Here is a 15565-nt window from a genome sequence, read left to right as displayed (position 1 = left end):
AAAAAAAAAAAAAAATTTAAGCTTAATTTAGCTAAATCTGATTAAAAAAAAAACTCATTTTGGGTACATAATCTTAAAAGAAAAATTTCTTAAATAATACATGTGCAACTTTCCATGAATTGGGTACAAATTGGTCTCCCATTATATTTTTTAAGCGAAAATAGGAATAAATCCCAAGTTCTTTAGAGAGAGACCTATTACACTGTCCTACTATATAATATCAAATGAACAAAGCTAAAATGTCATTTCACTTAAAATACAGATTTTAGGCTGGCTAACATCAGAGGTCTTGACGTCATCTACTGCGTCAAATAACTACAGTCTCACAAATGTCACAATTTTATATAAACCGCTGAATTAATAAAAAAAAATGAAAAAATAAGCGGCGGGGGTGGGGGTTGGTTAGGGAGAAGCAGTTTTGGCGCCTATGCTCGGTTGATATGTATCGTCATCATTGTCCCACATTCTCATTGTTTTGCTGGCATATGGAGATATATCCAGCTGCAGACCCGCAGCACCACCAGCTTGACAATGAGACAAGCAATACAAGTCTACAATAACTACAAATTAATTTAGTATATATTCCTTCTGGAGATGCCCGAATGTTTTGTTCAAAAAATATTTGACTTGCTGTATCCACATTATACCGGTAATAGATATAGGATCTACAGATGTACACTACTCTGCATTGTGAAAAGCCAGTGTCAAGGTCCAGCACACTTCTGAATGATTGGTGCCAGTTTTCATAATTTAACAATGGTATGTGTCACTTTACAATAGTTTGTGGCATTTTCTCTCATGCTAGTTTACAATTATTTGAAATACCTGATTGGTAAGTGTCAATTTGTGGTGCACAAACAACATACTCCTGCTTGTAGTAAGTTACCACTTTAATAAGAACATTTTACTAAAATAGCTAAATAGTTTCTATATTCTTGTATAGTTACAAATGACAGCTTAACTGTCCTATATACAAATAGAAATAAATGTGTTATCATAACAACTGTATTTACAATATGTAGGTAAATACATTGTCAAAATTATTATAAAAAAAAGAACCATAGTAAATATAAATGCATACAACGAACCACGATATTAAAAATATGGTGAAGCCCAATGTTTCTGTACCTTAATGTATCATTATAACATACGTATAAAGTATGACGTTTCGTGTGTAATAAAAGCATACCGTTTCGTGTCTAAGCAAATCACGCTCTAAAACGTTAGGTGGCGGTACTCGGTTTAGAACGTAAGCTCCGCCCCTCACTTCCGGTTCTGGCGCTGGTGTTAGAACGTAAGCTCCGCCCCTTACTTCCGGTTCTGGCGCTGGGGTTCTGAAACTGGTGGTGCTGCGGGTCTGCAGCTGGATACTATAGGGCATATGGGAGATTTCATGCGCTGTCCGAGAACCGCTCGCCCAAGCAGAAAAATGTGCTGTTGCTGCCAGATCTCGATTGATGGAAATCACATAGCATTTCATACGAAACTAAATCAAATAAAAAAGTCATAACTGAAACTATTTTTATATCATTTCATTTTCTCCACAGGAAAACTTACAGTATAAACTGTTAAAGACAGACCTAGGCTACTGTAACTATAAAAATGTTGTAAATCGATAGTCTATGAGTTAGTCATTGCATTATTTCAGCTTGTTTTTTTAAGAATACTTTATACTCTAATTTTATGTACTATAATTACATTTATATATATACATTTTATATATTACAGACTACTAATATTTATTATATTATACCTTTTTTTTTCTTAATTAAAAAAAATCCGACATACATTTAAATTGACACTTGCCATGTTGTTTCTTATTTGTCATCTCTGATTTAGATCTGAGTCTTTTGATGCACGCACACACACACACACACACACACACACACACACGTACATTTATAAGTTTCCAATTTTTATCTGTTCATAATGTTTAAGAGTTTAAGCTCCATTTTGTACCCTATTCGTGAAAATACACTTTTCAATGTTAAAATCACCAAAAATAATTAATTTGAACTATTTGGAAACAAAATCATTCTATGATTTGTCCTCATTTGTATAGCTAGATAGACAAGTATGTGTATGTGTGTACTTGCCTGGTCCAGTCGGGTCTGATGGCAGGGAAACGAGAAGGTGAAACCAAGAGGCAGGGATGCCCCCTTCAAACCCATATACTCCAAGAAGTCAGCTATACAGTGCACAATGTGATCAAACAGCTGCAGAGAACCAGTCAAACACACACACACACACACACTTGGTGAAGACAAAGAATCATTCATATACAAAATCCATTATCCATGACATGTACTTGTCACAACAACTTCCATTCATGTCATGCCAATATGGAATTGGAAATCAAGCGAGTACAAAAGAACAGGTTACGCTGCAAAGTGTCTGGATGTGAAATCCCATCCTACAATACACCACTGTGTATGCAGCAGACAGCAGGATAGTAGTACTCGAGTGCTGCCAGTGACCACTTTCAAATAAATTGCAAATAGGTGAGTGTTTTTCAGGTTCAAAAACAGGGATATCTTTATTAGGTGCATAGTACCTCTAGTGTGCTTGACTTGCAATCCAAGATATACAATATCATCATGTGTTAACTGAGCTGCACTTTCATTTCAATTCAGCAGCTCAGTTGAGAAAATACAAAAAGAAAACTTGCAAATGAAAGGAATCCACCATGTACCAAATTCACATCTTGAATGGGTTTTAATGATGTGGAATATGATTAGTGAGCGTACCTCCTCCCCGGTGCCCTGCGTAATGTCTTGGGGGATAGTGTAGATCTTATTATGCATCTCCACACTCCGTCGTTTTCCACTTCGAACACGAACCAAGAGCACCCTGAAGTTTGTGCCGCCCAGATCCAGTGCCAAAAAGTCACCACGCTCTGTAGAGCATGCACAAGAGATTCAGAGACCGAAATGACTCTCACACACACATGATAGAGCGCACATCATCTTGTTCAGACGTGCACTCACACACACCAATCAACTTTTTCAACTAGGCTCAGGAGTTTTGGAACGGTTTAATTATGGAGGTGGTACGGCGCAGATATAGAGGGGTAATTGATTTGTCTCTTATTCCACCCAGTTTCATACAGACTGTATAAGACAAAAACTGCTTTGACCAATGCAGGGCATGTATGATACAGTCCAGTTTATCTATTATTTTACTTGCACTGCATTGGTCAAAGCAGTTTTTGTCTTATAGTCAGATTAGTCACAATTCTCCTTTTGTCACTCCATCTCACTTGCATTTTAGCTGTGTCAGGATACTAACAAGGAGTTTAAAAAATCTGGATGTCCTGTAAAGAGAAATAAACATCTCAGGAAAATGTTATGGGGTTTCAAATCAAAATATGATTTCATACATGTTCACTGTAGAGGACACCAGGACTTAAATCATGTTTATCAGGCATTTAGGGAAATAAATTAAACTTCAATATTCCTATGAAATATTAGATATTATTATGAAAATCTTGCCAATTACTACTCCCATTATTACGCTTCTTTTTTCCATTACATGCTGCCCCAAGAACACATAAATATGCAAATTAGATACAATGAAATTGAAATATTTCTTTTATATTAAATAGATCTTAAAGCTGAATTTTCATTATCATTACTCCAGCCTTCAGTGTCCTTCAGAAATAATTTTACTTTGCTGATTTAGTGCGCAAGAAACATTTATAATCATCAAGCAGAGTTGCTGCTTAATATTTTTGTGGCAACCATGATGCATTTTTTTTCAGGATTCTTTGATGAATAGAAGTGTCAAAAGATCAGCGATTATTTGAAATGTATTGTTCTTGTATTAAAAAATGTCTTTACTCTCAATTCGATCAATTTAATGCATCCTTACTGAATTAAAAAAAGAAATTCTCAATTTATTTTCTTAAAAACAAATCTTACCGACCCCAAAACACTGACTTACTATTACTAATAAATTCTCAAATAATAAAATAAAAACTATATAAAAATCAGACAAATGCAACACAGATGTAAAGTATTGAAAGTAATCTTTCAAAACCTACAGTGAGTGGTGAAGAAGACTGAAAGTGTTTCTGCATCACTAATGTTAGCAATCACTTTGTTGATTTAAAGCAAACAAACTATTTTAAAGAAGCAACACAGGTGAGAGTGTCCACTGGCAATCGAGAAACTCTTTATGTAAACAAGAAGCAACGTGATACAGGTACTATCAATGGGAGTGAAGTGAGATACTGTGAGATCCTGTGGTCAAGTGTAGGCAAGACAAGGGAGCCGTTTATATTACCATGAACACTTTCTGTACTGTATGATTTATCTCTGCCCACATACTGTACACAGTCAGGGATAGAATTGGATGAAATTATGCATGGAAAACATTCTCAGAAATAGTTTGTCATTCCAAGCAAGCTTGAATCGTGCACCGATAACTCTCTTGGTATATGATGCACAGCCGCAATTTATATTCAAGCACTTTCCCCTCCAAATTCTCTTTGATTCTTTAACAAGATGGACTGACATCTTATTTTCATGCAATACATTCCCATTTATGATCCGATCTTAAAAGCTGTTACTGTTATTTTTTCCACGAGCACACAAGCATACACTTTAGCAGCGGTTTTCTTAAACATTTCATAGTGACAACATCTATCAATGGGTTTCAAAGAGGATCGGACAAAATACAACAACGATGAATCAATTCGACCAGAGCTTGTAGTAGCCGAATAAATGTCCAGATTAAAAATAAAATAAGTATACTTGGAATATACTGTACTGTAGTCATATGGAGCAGAATTATTGTGCTTTATGTTCATTTTAGAGCTCGACAGATGTGCTCACTATGAATTATTCTATGAATTGTAAAAAAAAAATCATAAAAATAAAAGGTTTTGGAACACAGGGGTGAATAAAAGATGATGGCATTTTGACTTCTTTTAGTTTGTGCAAATTATTAGAAAATATTTGGTTTCTAAGTCTAACCTGTTCCATCTGGTGTAGAGCGCACAAAGGTGGGCAGCATTTTAACAGTGGCTTCGAGGTGTGTATTTTTAGCCAGGCCTCGGTTCATCTCCCCTTCCATCCTTTTCTTCACCTCCAGGAGTTGATCCCGATTGAGGCGTAGGGTGTCCAGGATACGCTGACGTTCTGCATGCTGCTTTGCCAACCGGTATGCCACAGCTGTAACCATGGCAGCACCCTTGCCGCTGCCATCCTCAGAGCGCAAGAAACGCACGTCGCAGTCAGGCACCAATGATCGAACCATTTTATTCAGTCGCCGGGCAAACCTACCGGAAAAACCACAGAGCAAAAGAGTGTGTTTGTGTATGAGAGAGAGAAAAGGGTTTAAATGCAAAGAAAGAAGAAGAAAGGAAAAGGAAGGAAAGGTGAGAGGAAAATGTGAAAGATGCACAGATTGGGGAACAGGAGAAAATAACATTCGTTCATAATAAAATAGTCGGTTGCATGGTAGAGAGTACATTTAAAGGTTTGAGAACAACTACTAGTGGTGATGCAATGTTTGCAATTGTAGTTTGGTGATTGTACAGTTAAATTATATATGAACTAAAAAAAAAAAAGTATGTTAAAAGATTTAACATGTCCTGGAATAAAGATCTGACCAGAGTCTTGATCAATCTTCAAGTGGATTTTGGAATGTGTGATGGTGTGGATTTTTGACATTTTTCATTTTTTGGAGAAAAAAGTTGGATAAGCCCTAGACTTGCAAACACAATGATCTTCAAATTTAATTAAAAAAAATAAAAGTAAAATAAAATAAAAAAATTGTAAATTAAATGTATTATTTAAGGGTATGTTGATATGTAATTCTGATCAATTAAAAAAATAAAGAAATTCTGGCAAAACATAACATTTTGACACAAAAAAAGCTTAAAGATACTATCAGTCATCTAAAACTATTGAGTCAGCCTAGGGGACAGACAATTTGGGAACATGATTTGAATTATTGACAATCCCTTGCCATTGCAGCTGCTATATAAAACTATGCATACATCCAGGTATGTTCCAAGTGTATGCTCCAGGTATACTCCAAGTGTAACCTTTTCTCACTATCAAGTAGTGACACATTAACTACTTAAACTAGAAGCAAGACTGAAATGAAGATAGATCGCTAGAGGAATATTTAAATTGGACATGTCAGAAAAGTCAAAATTATGATATATGGCTCATAAAAAAAACTGCAAAAGAGGAAAATATTTCATTTGATGTATAAGAAAACCATTTTAACTGCAAAATCAAATACAGGGTTTTTCAAACTTTTAGGACATGCGCCCCCCTATGATTATCTAAATTAGATAAATGATCATTGCAAATCCATTTGTTCCTCAAGTCAAAAGTAGCGTAGGCGCTTTGGAGTGTGTCAGAAACTGAACGAGGCATCAGTTTACTGTGTGTTGTATCACGGTGTTCGCGTCCGGTGTAGACGGGGTATTAGTTAAAGTGAAACATTCAAAATATAAACAGCCTACCGAATTTAGTGTGAGGCTGAGTTTGTTTTTCATTCAGTTTAACCATCTGACAATCTCTGCTATTCCTGTTTTTTACAAGCCACCCGTCCATTTAGTTTTTAGTTGTTTTTGCTCAAATTCAATTGCGCTAAATCTGCAGTAACCAAAGTCAACGATTAACTGGGACAATAGTCAAATTGCCGCCTCTAGTGGATGACTAAAGATTTGCTAGTAAAATATCACATTTACAGCTGTTTTACTCAAGAGTATGTTTCTGAATTAATAGGTGCTCCACAGGTTGAAAACTAATATCGAATATACACTGGATGTACAAGCCACAGCCTAATGTGACAAAACTAGATTGCCTCCATTGAAATTAATGAAGTTGTTTTGTTTTCACTCCAAGTGTAACTTCGATTGTAGATATAAGAGTGTAGGAGGTAGAAACTTCACTATTTCTTTGTTTCAATCTCATTATTGTTGACTTTCCCTTTAAAGAAAGCTGGCTTGAGGCTAATTGAGCCATGTCGTCTTTGCTCTACATCTACCTACACATACCAAAATAAGCTGCATTTGACCGGCATGTGATGCCACTTGTGCACAGCCAATCAACACAGACGCATCTTGAGAAAGAAGTAGTCATCTCTGAAAGTGCCATCCACACCTTTCAGGAAATGTTTGAACATGATCCCTTGAATGCATGTGTTAGCACACCTGGTGATGAAAGCTGTGAAGTTGGTCGTGCCGAATTAAAATAGCACAACTAATTAATGTTGATGCTTGAAGATTGCCTTAATTTCATAAAGCATAAAGGCCATTGCACACTGAGTCCGAAATTCGCATCCGAAATTTTCGCACGTTAAAAAATAAATACGACCTCACGTTATGTCAATCACGCTTGCACACTGCCTCCGAAACTTTCGTCCGTCATAAAAAAAATCTAAACGGGTTCGATTTTCTGCGTTTTTCGCATCCGTAACAAGCAGTTTGAATGGTGTTTGAATGGTGCTTTGACAATTCAGAGCCACCGAATCACGAATACGAAAAAACGCATACGAAAATTTCGGACTCAGTGTGCAATGGCCTTAAGTCATGTAAATAAGTGCTCTGCACAACACTAAGGTAAAGTTCTTATCGGAAGTAGACATAGGAAAGTTCACCCAAAAATGCTTGAAATTCTGTCATAATTTACTCATCTTCATGTCATTTTAAACCGTTATGACTTTCTTTTGCAGAACACAAAAGTATATATTTTGAAGAATGCTGGCAACCAAACGGTTTTGGTCTGTAAATATATCTAAATAACAATTAAGATGTTATTTTTTACATGACCATTGTAGCCTAAAATTGTATGTGTAATAAATTCTGTTGAATCAAATACAATATTTCTTTCTAAAGCTACTTTTTGCAATGTCTGTTATGCTTTTCTAATTTAAAACAATAATGACTTTAAATTATCTTTTGGGGGTAATTTCTCTTTTGGGGATGATTAATTTGTAATTAATTAGATTAATTAATCAGAACATCATAATTAATTAGATAAAAATGCATATTCATACATTATATAGATAGATAGATAGATAGATAGATAGATAGATAGATAGATAGATAGATAGATAGATAGATAGATAGATAGATAGATAGATAGATAGATAGATAGATAGATAGATAGATTAGATAGATAGATAGATAGATAGATAAATAATCAGACGTTAAGTTCCTTTAAAATAAAATTATCAACAATAACTGAAAATTAATGAGTTATTATAATAATAAATAAAATTTCAAGACAGCAATAAAAATTCATAATCACTTTTCCAGAAAAATGTCTATACGCATCATTGCACAGCACAGCACCCACTAACAGATTTTCAGTAATTTTTCAGTCATACGCTTCATTTACATAGTCGTTGAGGAATCAGAGGAAGTTGATGCATGCAGCCGCGTCTCAGCGGGTGGTTGTTAAAAGCCCCCAGAATTTCAACTCCCTGCTGCGTTTATGGCCTCGCCAAACTCTCTGACAACATTCAGGAAGAGTCACTGAGTTAGTGAAATGGGCTCTTGTGTAGTGACCAATGAGTTCATGAATGACCTGACGAACGGTCGTCCTGCTCTGCTCTAAAATTTTACCGCAGCGATTATCCATGGCAGATCAGATGTTTCTAGCATTGTCAAACACTTCAATGAGAAATAAAGTATAAATGCGGACATAGTACTAATCTATGTTTTTTAACAAATTAAATCTTATTTAAAGATCAGGATTAGTCTATTGCGGTCAGTCTATTTTCTTGTCCCTTAAAATCCGTTACAACAGAGGTTGTTAAGTCTGTCAGCTTTTTCAGTCTTCAATCAGGGAGTATGACAGTATGACAGCTCAATTCAGATCAGATTTTGTTCTCATCTAATAAGTCAATGCAGTTAAATCGTTAATATTTCTGAATATTAATTATCTTTTAAACCCCAACTGAGCCAGCCAAAGGCAACAGTGGCACAGAACCAAAACTACATCAGGTCACAGTGGAGAAAAAAACAGGCTCAGTCAGCGGACAGATTTCAGAAATAACAGCTGCTAAGTGTAACAAACCCTCCCAAAAGAGAGTGGTTTCAAGTAATTTAACATAAGGCAGCAACAATAAACACACCTAATGTTTCATTTCTGAATTCATTCGAGTATTGAGCGAATCAATCGGTGAACCAATGATTCAATGGCCCATTCAAAAAGAGAGATATTAATTTAATTCCTGAATGAATCAGCCGTGTGAACGAATCAAATGAATGACTCATTGACTTTCTCATTTAAACACTTACCGCCACTGGGAGGGTTTCTTATTTAGAGTTTCACTCATAAAAAAAAAATGGTCAAAAAAAAATGAATGTATGACAAACCCTGTTGTTTCAAGTTGGCTAGTGCAATGCACACAAACAGTGCAACTTATTGTCTTTCTCGGTCTCGCTCCTTCTCCTTTACTGTTGAACACGTGGCAAAAACATTTTTAATTACATCCTCAAGAGCTTTACTGATATACCAGGGGTACAACCTTACAATAATGAGCTTGAGTATTTTGTTGAGTTAGAATAATCTGAACAATTGAGAAGAAACAGAAAAAGATGGAAATCTAACATCTGTAAAATCAGATCCAAAGCACGCACAACAATCCACAGCAAAACAATAAGTTGCTCAAATTGGGTGCTCAACAAAGAAAATTAATAAAAAAGGGGAAAAAGTCGGCACACCATGGCTCCCAACATGTAAAACATTTAATGGTAGACTCACACACAGATTATAAAGGCGTGGTGTTTAACTTTTAATAGTCGGACGAAGAGCGTGCTCGAAACGTTACCACCTGTGTGCTAGTCTACCATTCAATATTTCACATGTTTGGAGCCATGGTGTGCCGACTTTTTTCTTTCTTTCTTTCTTTTTTTGGAAATCTAACATCTACAATACATTTCCCATGGTATTCTTGTAAGTACAATGGCATGTAAATACCATGGTGTATGAAAATGGTAATCATTTGGTAACACAACAAGCGCACACAAGTACTGGACAATGGACTCACTGTGGGTGGTTTTTGTAGACCGATCCATCCACGCCAATAGTGGTGCGCAATTTCTCTAGGGCTTTGTTATCTCGGATCTGGCGTAGCACAGCCGCCAGAGAAGCAGCACAGAGATGGGCCGCACGCGTAGACACAATCTGACACACACGCTGCGTGGCCACACTGTCTTCAGGGGACGGGTCCAGTCCGAGTCCTCTCAACACCTGCTCTGCACTCATCAGACCTTCGTTATTCCTGCAGAAGAGACAATGGTGATTCTGATTTATTTGGAGGTTTGAATTAATATTTACCAAACCAAACACCTACAGCATGGGACAGTTTGGCACTTAAGCGCTAAAGATGTAAAGAACAATAACTAAAAGCTTCTTCTTCCCGACAGCTATCATTCTTATTACATTGCAATCAAAATATAAATTTAGAATAATAATAAAAAAGAAAATGAAAATATAAATAAACAGTAATCTAATTAATCCTTCCTAGCAGCAAAAAACAGAAACAGGGTATTAAGGACTGCTTTAAAGATTTTATTATAGCTGTAAGATGCTTTGAGAATTAAAGATGCTTGTATATTGAACACTGTTGCAAGATGTTTCACTTTCAGATTTTGAATGTTTCTTGGAACCTTTTTTTAAAGAAGGAAAGGACTTGTTCAGCAAGAATGCCTTAAATTGAACAAAAGTGACAGTAAAAACGTTTACATCACAAATAAAATTCAAGTGTTGTTCTTTTGAACTTTCTATTTATCAAAGAATCCTGAAAAAGAAAATGCATCACTGTCTCCACAAAAAAATGGTTTTCAACATTGATAATAATAAGAAATGTTTCTTGAGCCTCAAATCAGCATATTTGAATGATTTCTGAAGGATCATGTGACACTGGAATAATGATGCTGAAAAGTCAGCTTTGCCCTTCAGGAATAAATAAAAATTATATTATTACATTTTATTTCTACATTTTAATAATATCCCACAATATTCTTGTTTTTGCTGTATTTCTGATTAAATAAATGCAGCCTTGGTGAGCATAAGAGACTTCTTTTAAAAATGTAGACATGCTAATCTTATTTTTAGGGACAAAAAAAATATTTTCACTTGTGGTCTGAGAATTCGGACCCGACAGTAGATATTCACAGACACGTATGCTTCTTGGTAAGAAGAAATCAGAATTAAGTTTTTGTGAGATGTGATATTTAGACACACATCAAGAATGTGCATCCCATGTGGGTGGCATAATTACTTTAAGCTCTAATTTAATTTAATTACATTTTCATTATATACAATTAACAATTGTAGTTCTAAATTTCAATTAGCACTTTGCTTTTCTGCCAACTTCAAACTCCAAAAAGTCTGAAATCTGAAAAGGTTAATAATGTTATACCCACAGTACAAATTTAACACTCATTTAATTTGTGCTCAGTCTGTGACCTGATGGCGGGTCTGGCAATAAGGTAATTTTGAGAAGCTAATTACTTCTGTGGGATGTGCTCTCCAAACTGAGGTCGGGAGCAGCATACAAACAACTGTCACCAACAACACTGTTAATAATACACCAAGAATACAAAGAAGTAAGTTCAATAAATGTAAATCCTACCCATACACCTAAAGCAAACTCTTCACACAAAGTAATACAAAATGATAATACACAAGTTATTTATAAATTACATTCCATTGCATAACAAAAAGTAGTTGCATTAAAAATGTTTAACGCTATAACACATTTACTCAGTGTGACATTATGTGAGACTGTAAAGAGCACTGCATACATTTACACCATGAATGTCCGCTACACAAATTACAGACCTAATAATTACACCTAGGCCTTTTTCATGGAAGTAACATAAAAAAAAAACATTTGCCATAATTTTACTTCTATACTTTTTTAGGCCCATTATTTGTGCAAAAATTCTGAGATTAATCGTGATAAAAAAAAAAAAATTGACAGCCTAAAATATAACAATGAAAATAATGAGCAGCATGGCAAATAATCAGCTGATGCCATTAGTAAGGAAAGTACAACCTTAAAAACAGGGGCTGTATTCACAAGAAATCTTAAGGATAAAAGTTCCACACAGACAATGACATTACAATAATATTTCAATGACATTGACTTTCTTTGTCTTATCTTAGGTGGTTCTGTATTATACATCACTATATGCGTACAGTGTTTTTGAGAAGTGTTAATTGATTAGGTGATAATGAATAGAATTAACTGTGAGTGTAATACTTGATTATGTTAAACATAATGTATGCTATTAGGCTTGCACTTGATATTGTTCTATACACACACAAATCTGGTTCGCTATCTTTGTGGGGACTCTCTATAGCATAATGGTTTTTATACTGTACAAACTGGATATTCTTACACTGACCCTACTCCTAAACCTACCCAACACAGAAAACGTTCTCCATTTTTATATATAAAAAATAAATAAAATAAAAACTCATTCTGTACGATTTATAAGCTTGTTTCCTCATGGGGACGTCAATTTAGGTCCCCACTGTGACAACACCACATGAGTCAGTGTGCATTCAGGTTGAAGTCACCCCCACACACACACACACAGACACAGACACACAGCTGTGAACTAACATGAACAAACAATGAAGAATTGTATTTATATTAACTAACATCACCAAAGATTAATAAATGCTGTAAAAAAAAAAAATGGATAGCTCATTCATTGTTAGATCATATTAGCTAATGCATTAACTAATGTTAACAAAAGAGACCTTATTGTAAAGTGTAACCTTTTAAACTAACTTTATCAGATTCGGCTTCCTTCTGCAGCCATTTTAGTAGAGCTAGAAACACACAAGCACAAAAAGGTACTGACTTTCTATTTTCGATGGCAGAGACGAAGGAGGTCTGGAAGTGTCCAGTGGTGAGCAGATCTGGAGTGGTGTGTCCCTGGAACAGCAGAGCGTCTTTGGCCATCTTCACTAGGATGAGTCTGACCAGCTCCCCCATGTACATCCCACTAATCATCTTCTCAAACCTGCATGAAAGCAAAACACAGCACGTAGAGTCAGGCAGGCTGATGAGTGACCACGATGAACACGCATGTCATGATGCAGAGGGCCGGTATGGGGCGATGGTCGCCTAGAGGTTATTGATCCCATGCTGGGGCAACCAGTGAACCCAATCACTTGAGTGAGACACCGTCCCCTAATCAGGGGTGTAAGAAATGTTTGTGGAAAAAAGAAAAGAAAGAGAGGGTACATTCACAGGGTACATTCGAGTGTTGATTATTAATTTGTATACTACGGGGCTATTGAATGCTTGAATCTGATTGGTTCAGGAACGTTCTAAGGTGTGCAATTATTTTCAGGGAAATGCAGGGCTAAAGTAGTTCCAGGCACATTACAGTACCATATCAATTCGCCAAATGTTTTCAGTTTTTTTCAAAAGGTCCCTACAGACTACAACAGCAAAAGAACCAAAACCCACAATGACACTGACCAACCAAATAAGTAAAGTAAACAATAGTTTTGTTTGTTTTTTTGCTGCAAAATCAAATTTTATTATTTACAGACAGCATATACTCACTCACTCACTCACTCACTCACTCATTCAACGCACACATACAGTACACACACTCCCACAGAAACATGTTGTCAGTGCTGCTCAGACGATTTTATCTGTAAAATAGTTTAACAACTTAAAAGCTATAAAGCATATAATTTCTCACTAGCGAGGTAATTACGGCGCTGTTCTTGGAGCAGATGAACTAACAGTTTCGCTATTAGAGACGCTGCTGCCGAACACTGTTAAGTGACGCAGAGACTCGGGTACTTCATACACGCTTGATCTCTCTCTCACTCTCTCTCTCTCTCGCTCTCTCTCATAACTGCATTAGTCTACTATCAGTCGCTGAAGCCTCTGTTACTAGCTCTAAAATGACATTTTGGAATTAGCAACGGAGGCTTGGGATGAGATGCCTAAGAAATTAGTCCTACACACAAGAGCATTTTAAGGACAAAAACCTGACAAATGTATTGAAATACATCATCTGAACAATGTTTTGAGATGTGGTAACCACAGTTTAAGTGGAATAATTGATGACGGGCTGTTGCATTAATAGAAAAATAATGCACACCCGAGGTGTAACGCCCACTCAGCTCCGCTCCGCATTACCACCTCGGGTGTGCATTATTTTTCTATTAATTCAACAGCCTGTCATCAATTATTCCTTACTTAAAACTCTTGAGACATGGCCTCGAAAGTAATTAATGTAGTGGAGACAGGGGTCACTTGCAACAAGAATTTAATGAATTTAATTAAATAATTTAATTTAATGTTAAATAAATATTAAGTACCGGTATTTTAAATAATATTTGTATAGTTTGAAATTAAAGTCACCATTAAATGTTTTAATGGAATATTGCAATATTCATTATAGTTTTTTATCCGTGCACAGCATCATTTAAAAATGCATGTGCCCTACACTTCTTTCATCAAAATAACTTCCTTTTCCTCTTGCAACAACATCTCTTCTCTTATGACATGTTTACTGGTGTGAGGGCGGGGCAACCTGTCACTCACATGTGATCAACCAATAGCAAATGACCAATCAATTCCTGATGACCAAAATCAAGTCCTGTCTTACTTTTTTTCTTGTTTGAGAAGCTGTTTCACTCAGATGTCACAAAAGGAAAGAAAGGACTATTGAAACTACGGTTTGATGCCGACATTAAAACATTTAACTGGTTGAAAATTATTCCTGATCAATAAAGAAAAGGATTTGACTCATTTCAAATAATTATTTCTGAACATGTTCCACTAACACTTGTCAAGCAAAATGTGACAAAATAATTGATTGTTTTATCATGTTACGTGCTCCGAGGATATGGTGCGCTGTTGTTTGTACTTTCACTTTCTCCGCTATCACCTCCAGGGTGATGCTATTGGCTGGTAATCCTGTTTGTTATCATATTAGCGTTGACACCTGAATGGCGTCCCTCTGATAAAAGGCAGACGTCAACTGGAAATGAAAGGAAGGAAAAGGGAGCCGAGTCTTTAGTCCTGTCACACTTCGTTATTGGCGTTTCTTGTTTTGTTTTGTTTTGTTAGACTCGTTGGTTTGCTCCCTGTGTGTATGATTTTTGCTTTGAGCTAAATTGTTTTTTTTCCTCCCGGTGGTTTGTTTTTCTTGTGTAACTTTTTTTGACAACAGACCAGAGAGTAGTGAACAGGAAAGCATGTCATGTGACTTCCATCTCACAACACCTAGGGAATTGTTAACACACTAGGCAAGGAGCGTGTGCCATCATTGGCTTTTCCTCAGTTAGACTAGGTTATGTAAGGGTTGAATGGAAATACTTTTTTTGTTACTTGTTTGTTTTATTTTCTTGGTAGGTAGTTTATTGTGAATGGGATGTAGTTGAAGTGTGGGTTTTGTTTTCATTACGTTCTTTGATTTAGATCCCACTCAGGTTCCTACTCCCTTTGATCGGCATTTCTGTTTTCCCCCTCCTCTTAATTGAGTGTAACCATATGCTTTATTGAGAGTAAATTGATCTCTTCTTCTTCTCTATTGAAACTATTC

The 15565-nt window shown here is 35.9% G+C and overlaps 1 protein-coding gene across 1 annotated transcript in view; it reads right to left on the bottom strand.

Moving 5' to 3' along the window:
* Positions 1–15565, bottom strand: part of hk2 (hexokinase 2) — a 57841-nt gene that overhangs the window by 13437 nt on the left and 28839 nt on the right. The window contains exons 8-12 of the mRNA XM_079607479.1: positions 12854–13015; positions 10021–10254; positions 4977–5281; positions 2748–2896; positions 2097–2216 (exon numbers count right to left, since the gene is read on the bottom strand). Of these exons, the coding sequence (XP_079463605.1) occupies positions 2097–2216; positions 2748–2896; positions 4977–5281; positions 10021–10254; positions 12854–13015 (970 nt within the window). The remainder of the gene's footprint in view (positions 1–2096; positions 2217–2747; positions 2897–4976; positions 5282–10020; positions 10255–12853; positions 13016–15565) is intronic.

The sequence above is a fragment of the Phoxinus phoxinus genome, assembly GCF_949152265.1.
Source record: "Phoxinus phoxinus genome assembly, chromosome: 3".
Lineage (NCBI taxonomy): Eukaryota > Metazoa > Chordata > Actinopteri > Cypriniformes > Leuciscidae > Phoxinus > Phoxinus phoxinus.
Note: the sequence above shows the minus strand (reverse complement) of the source record. Positions and strands in the feature narration are given on the sequence as shown.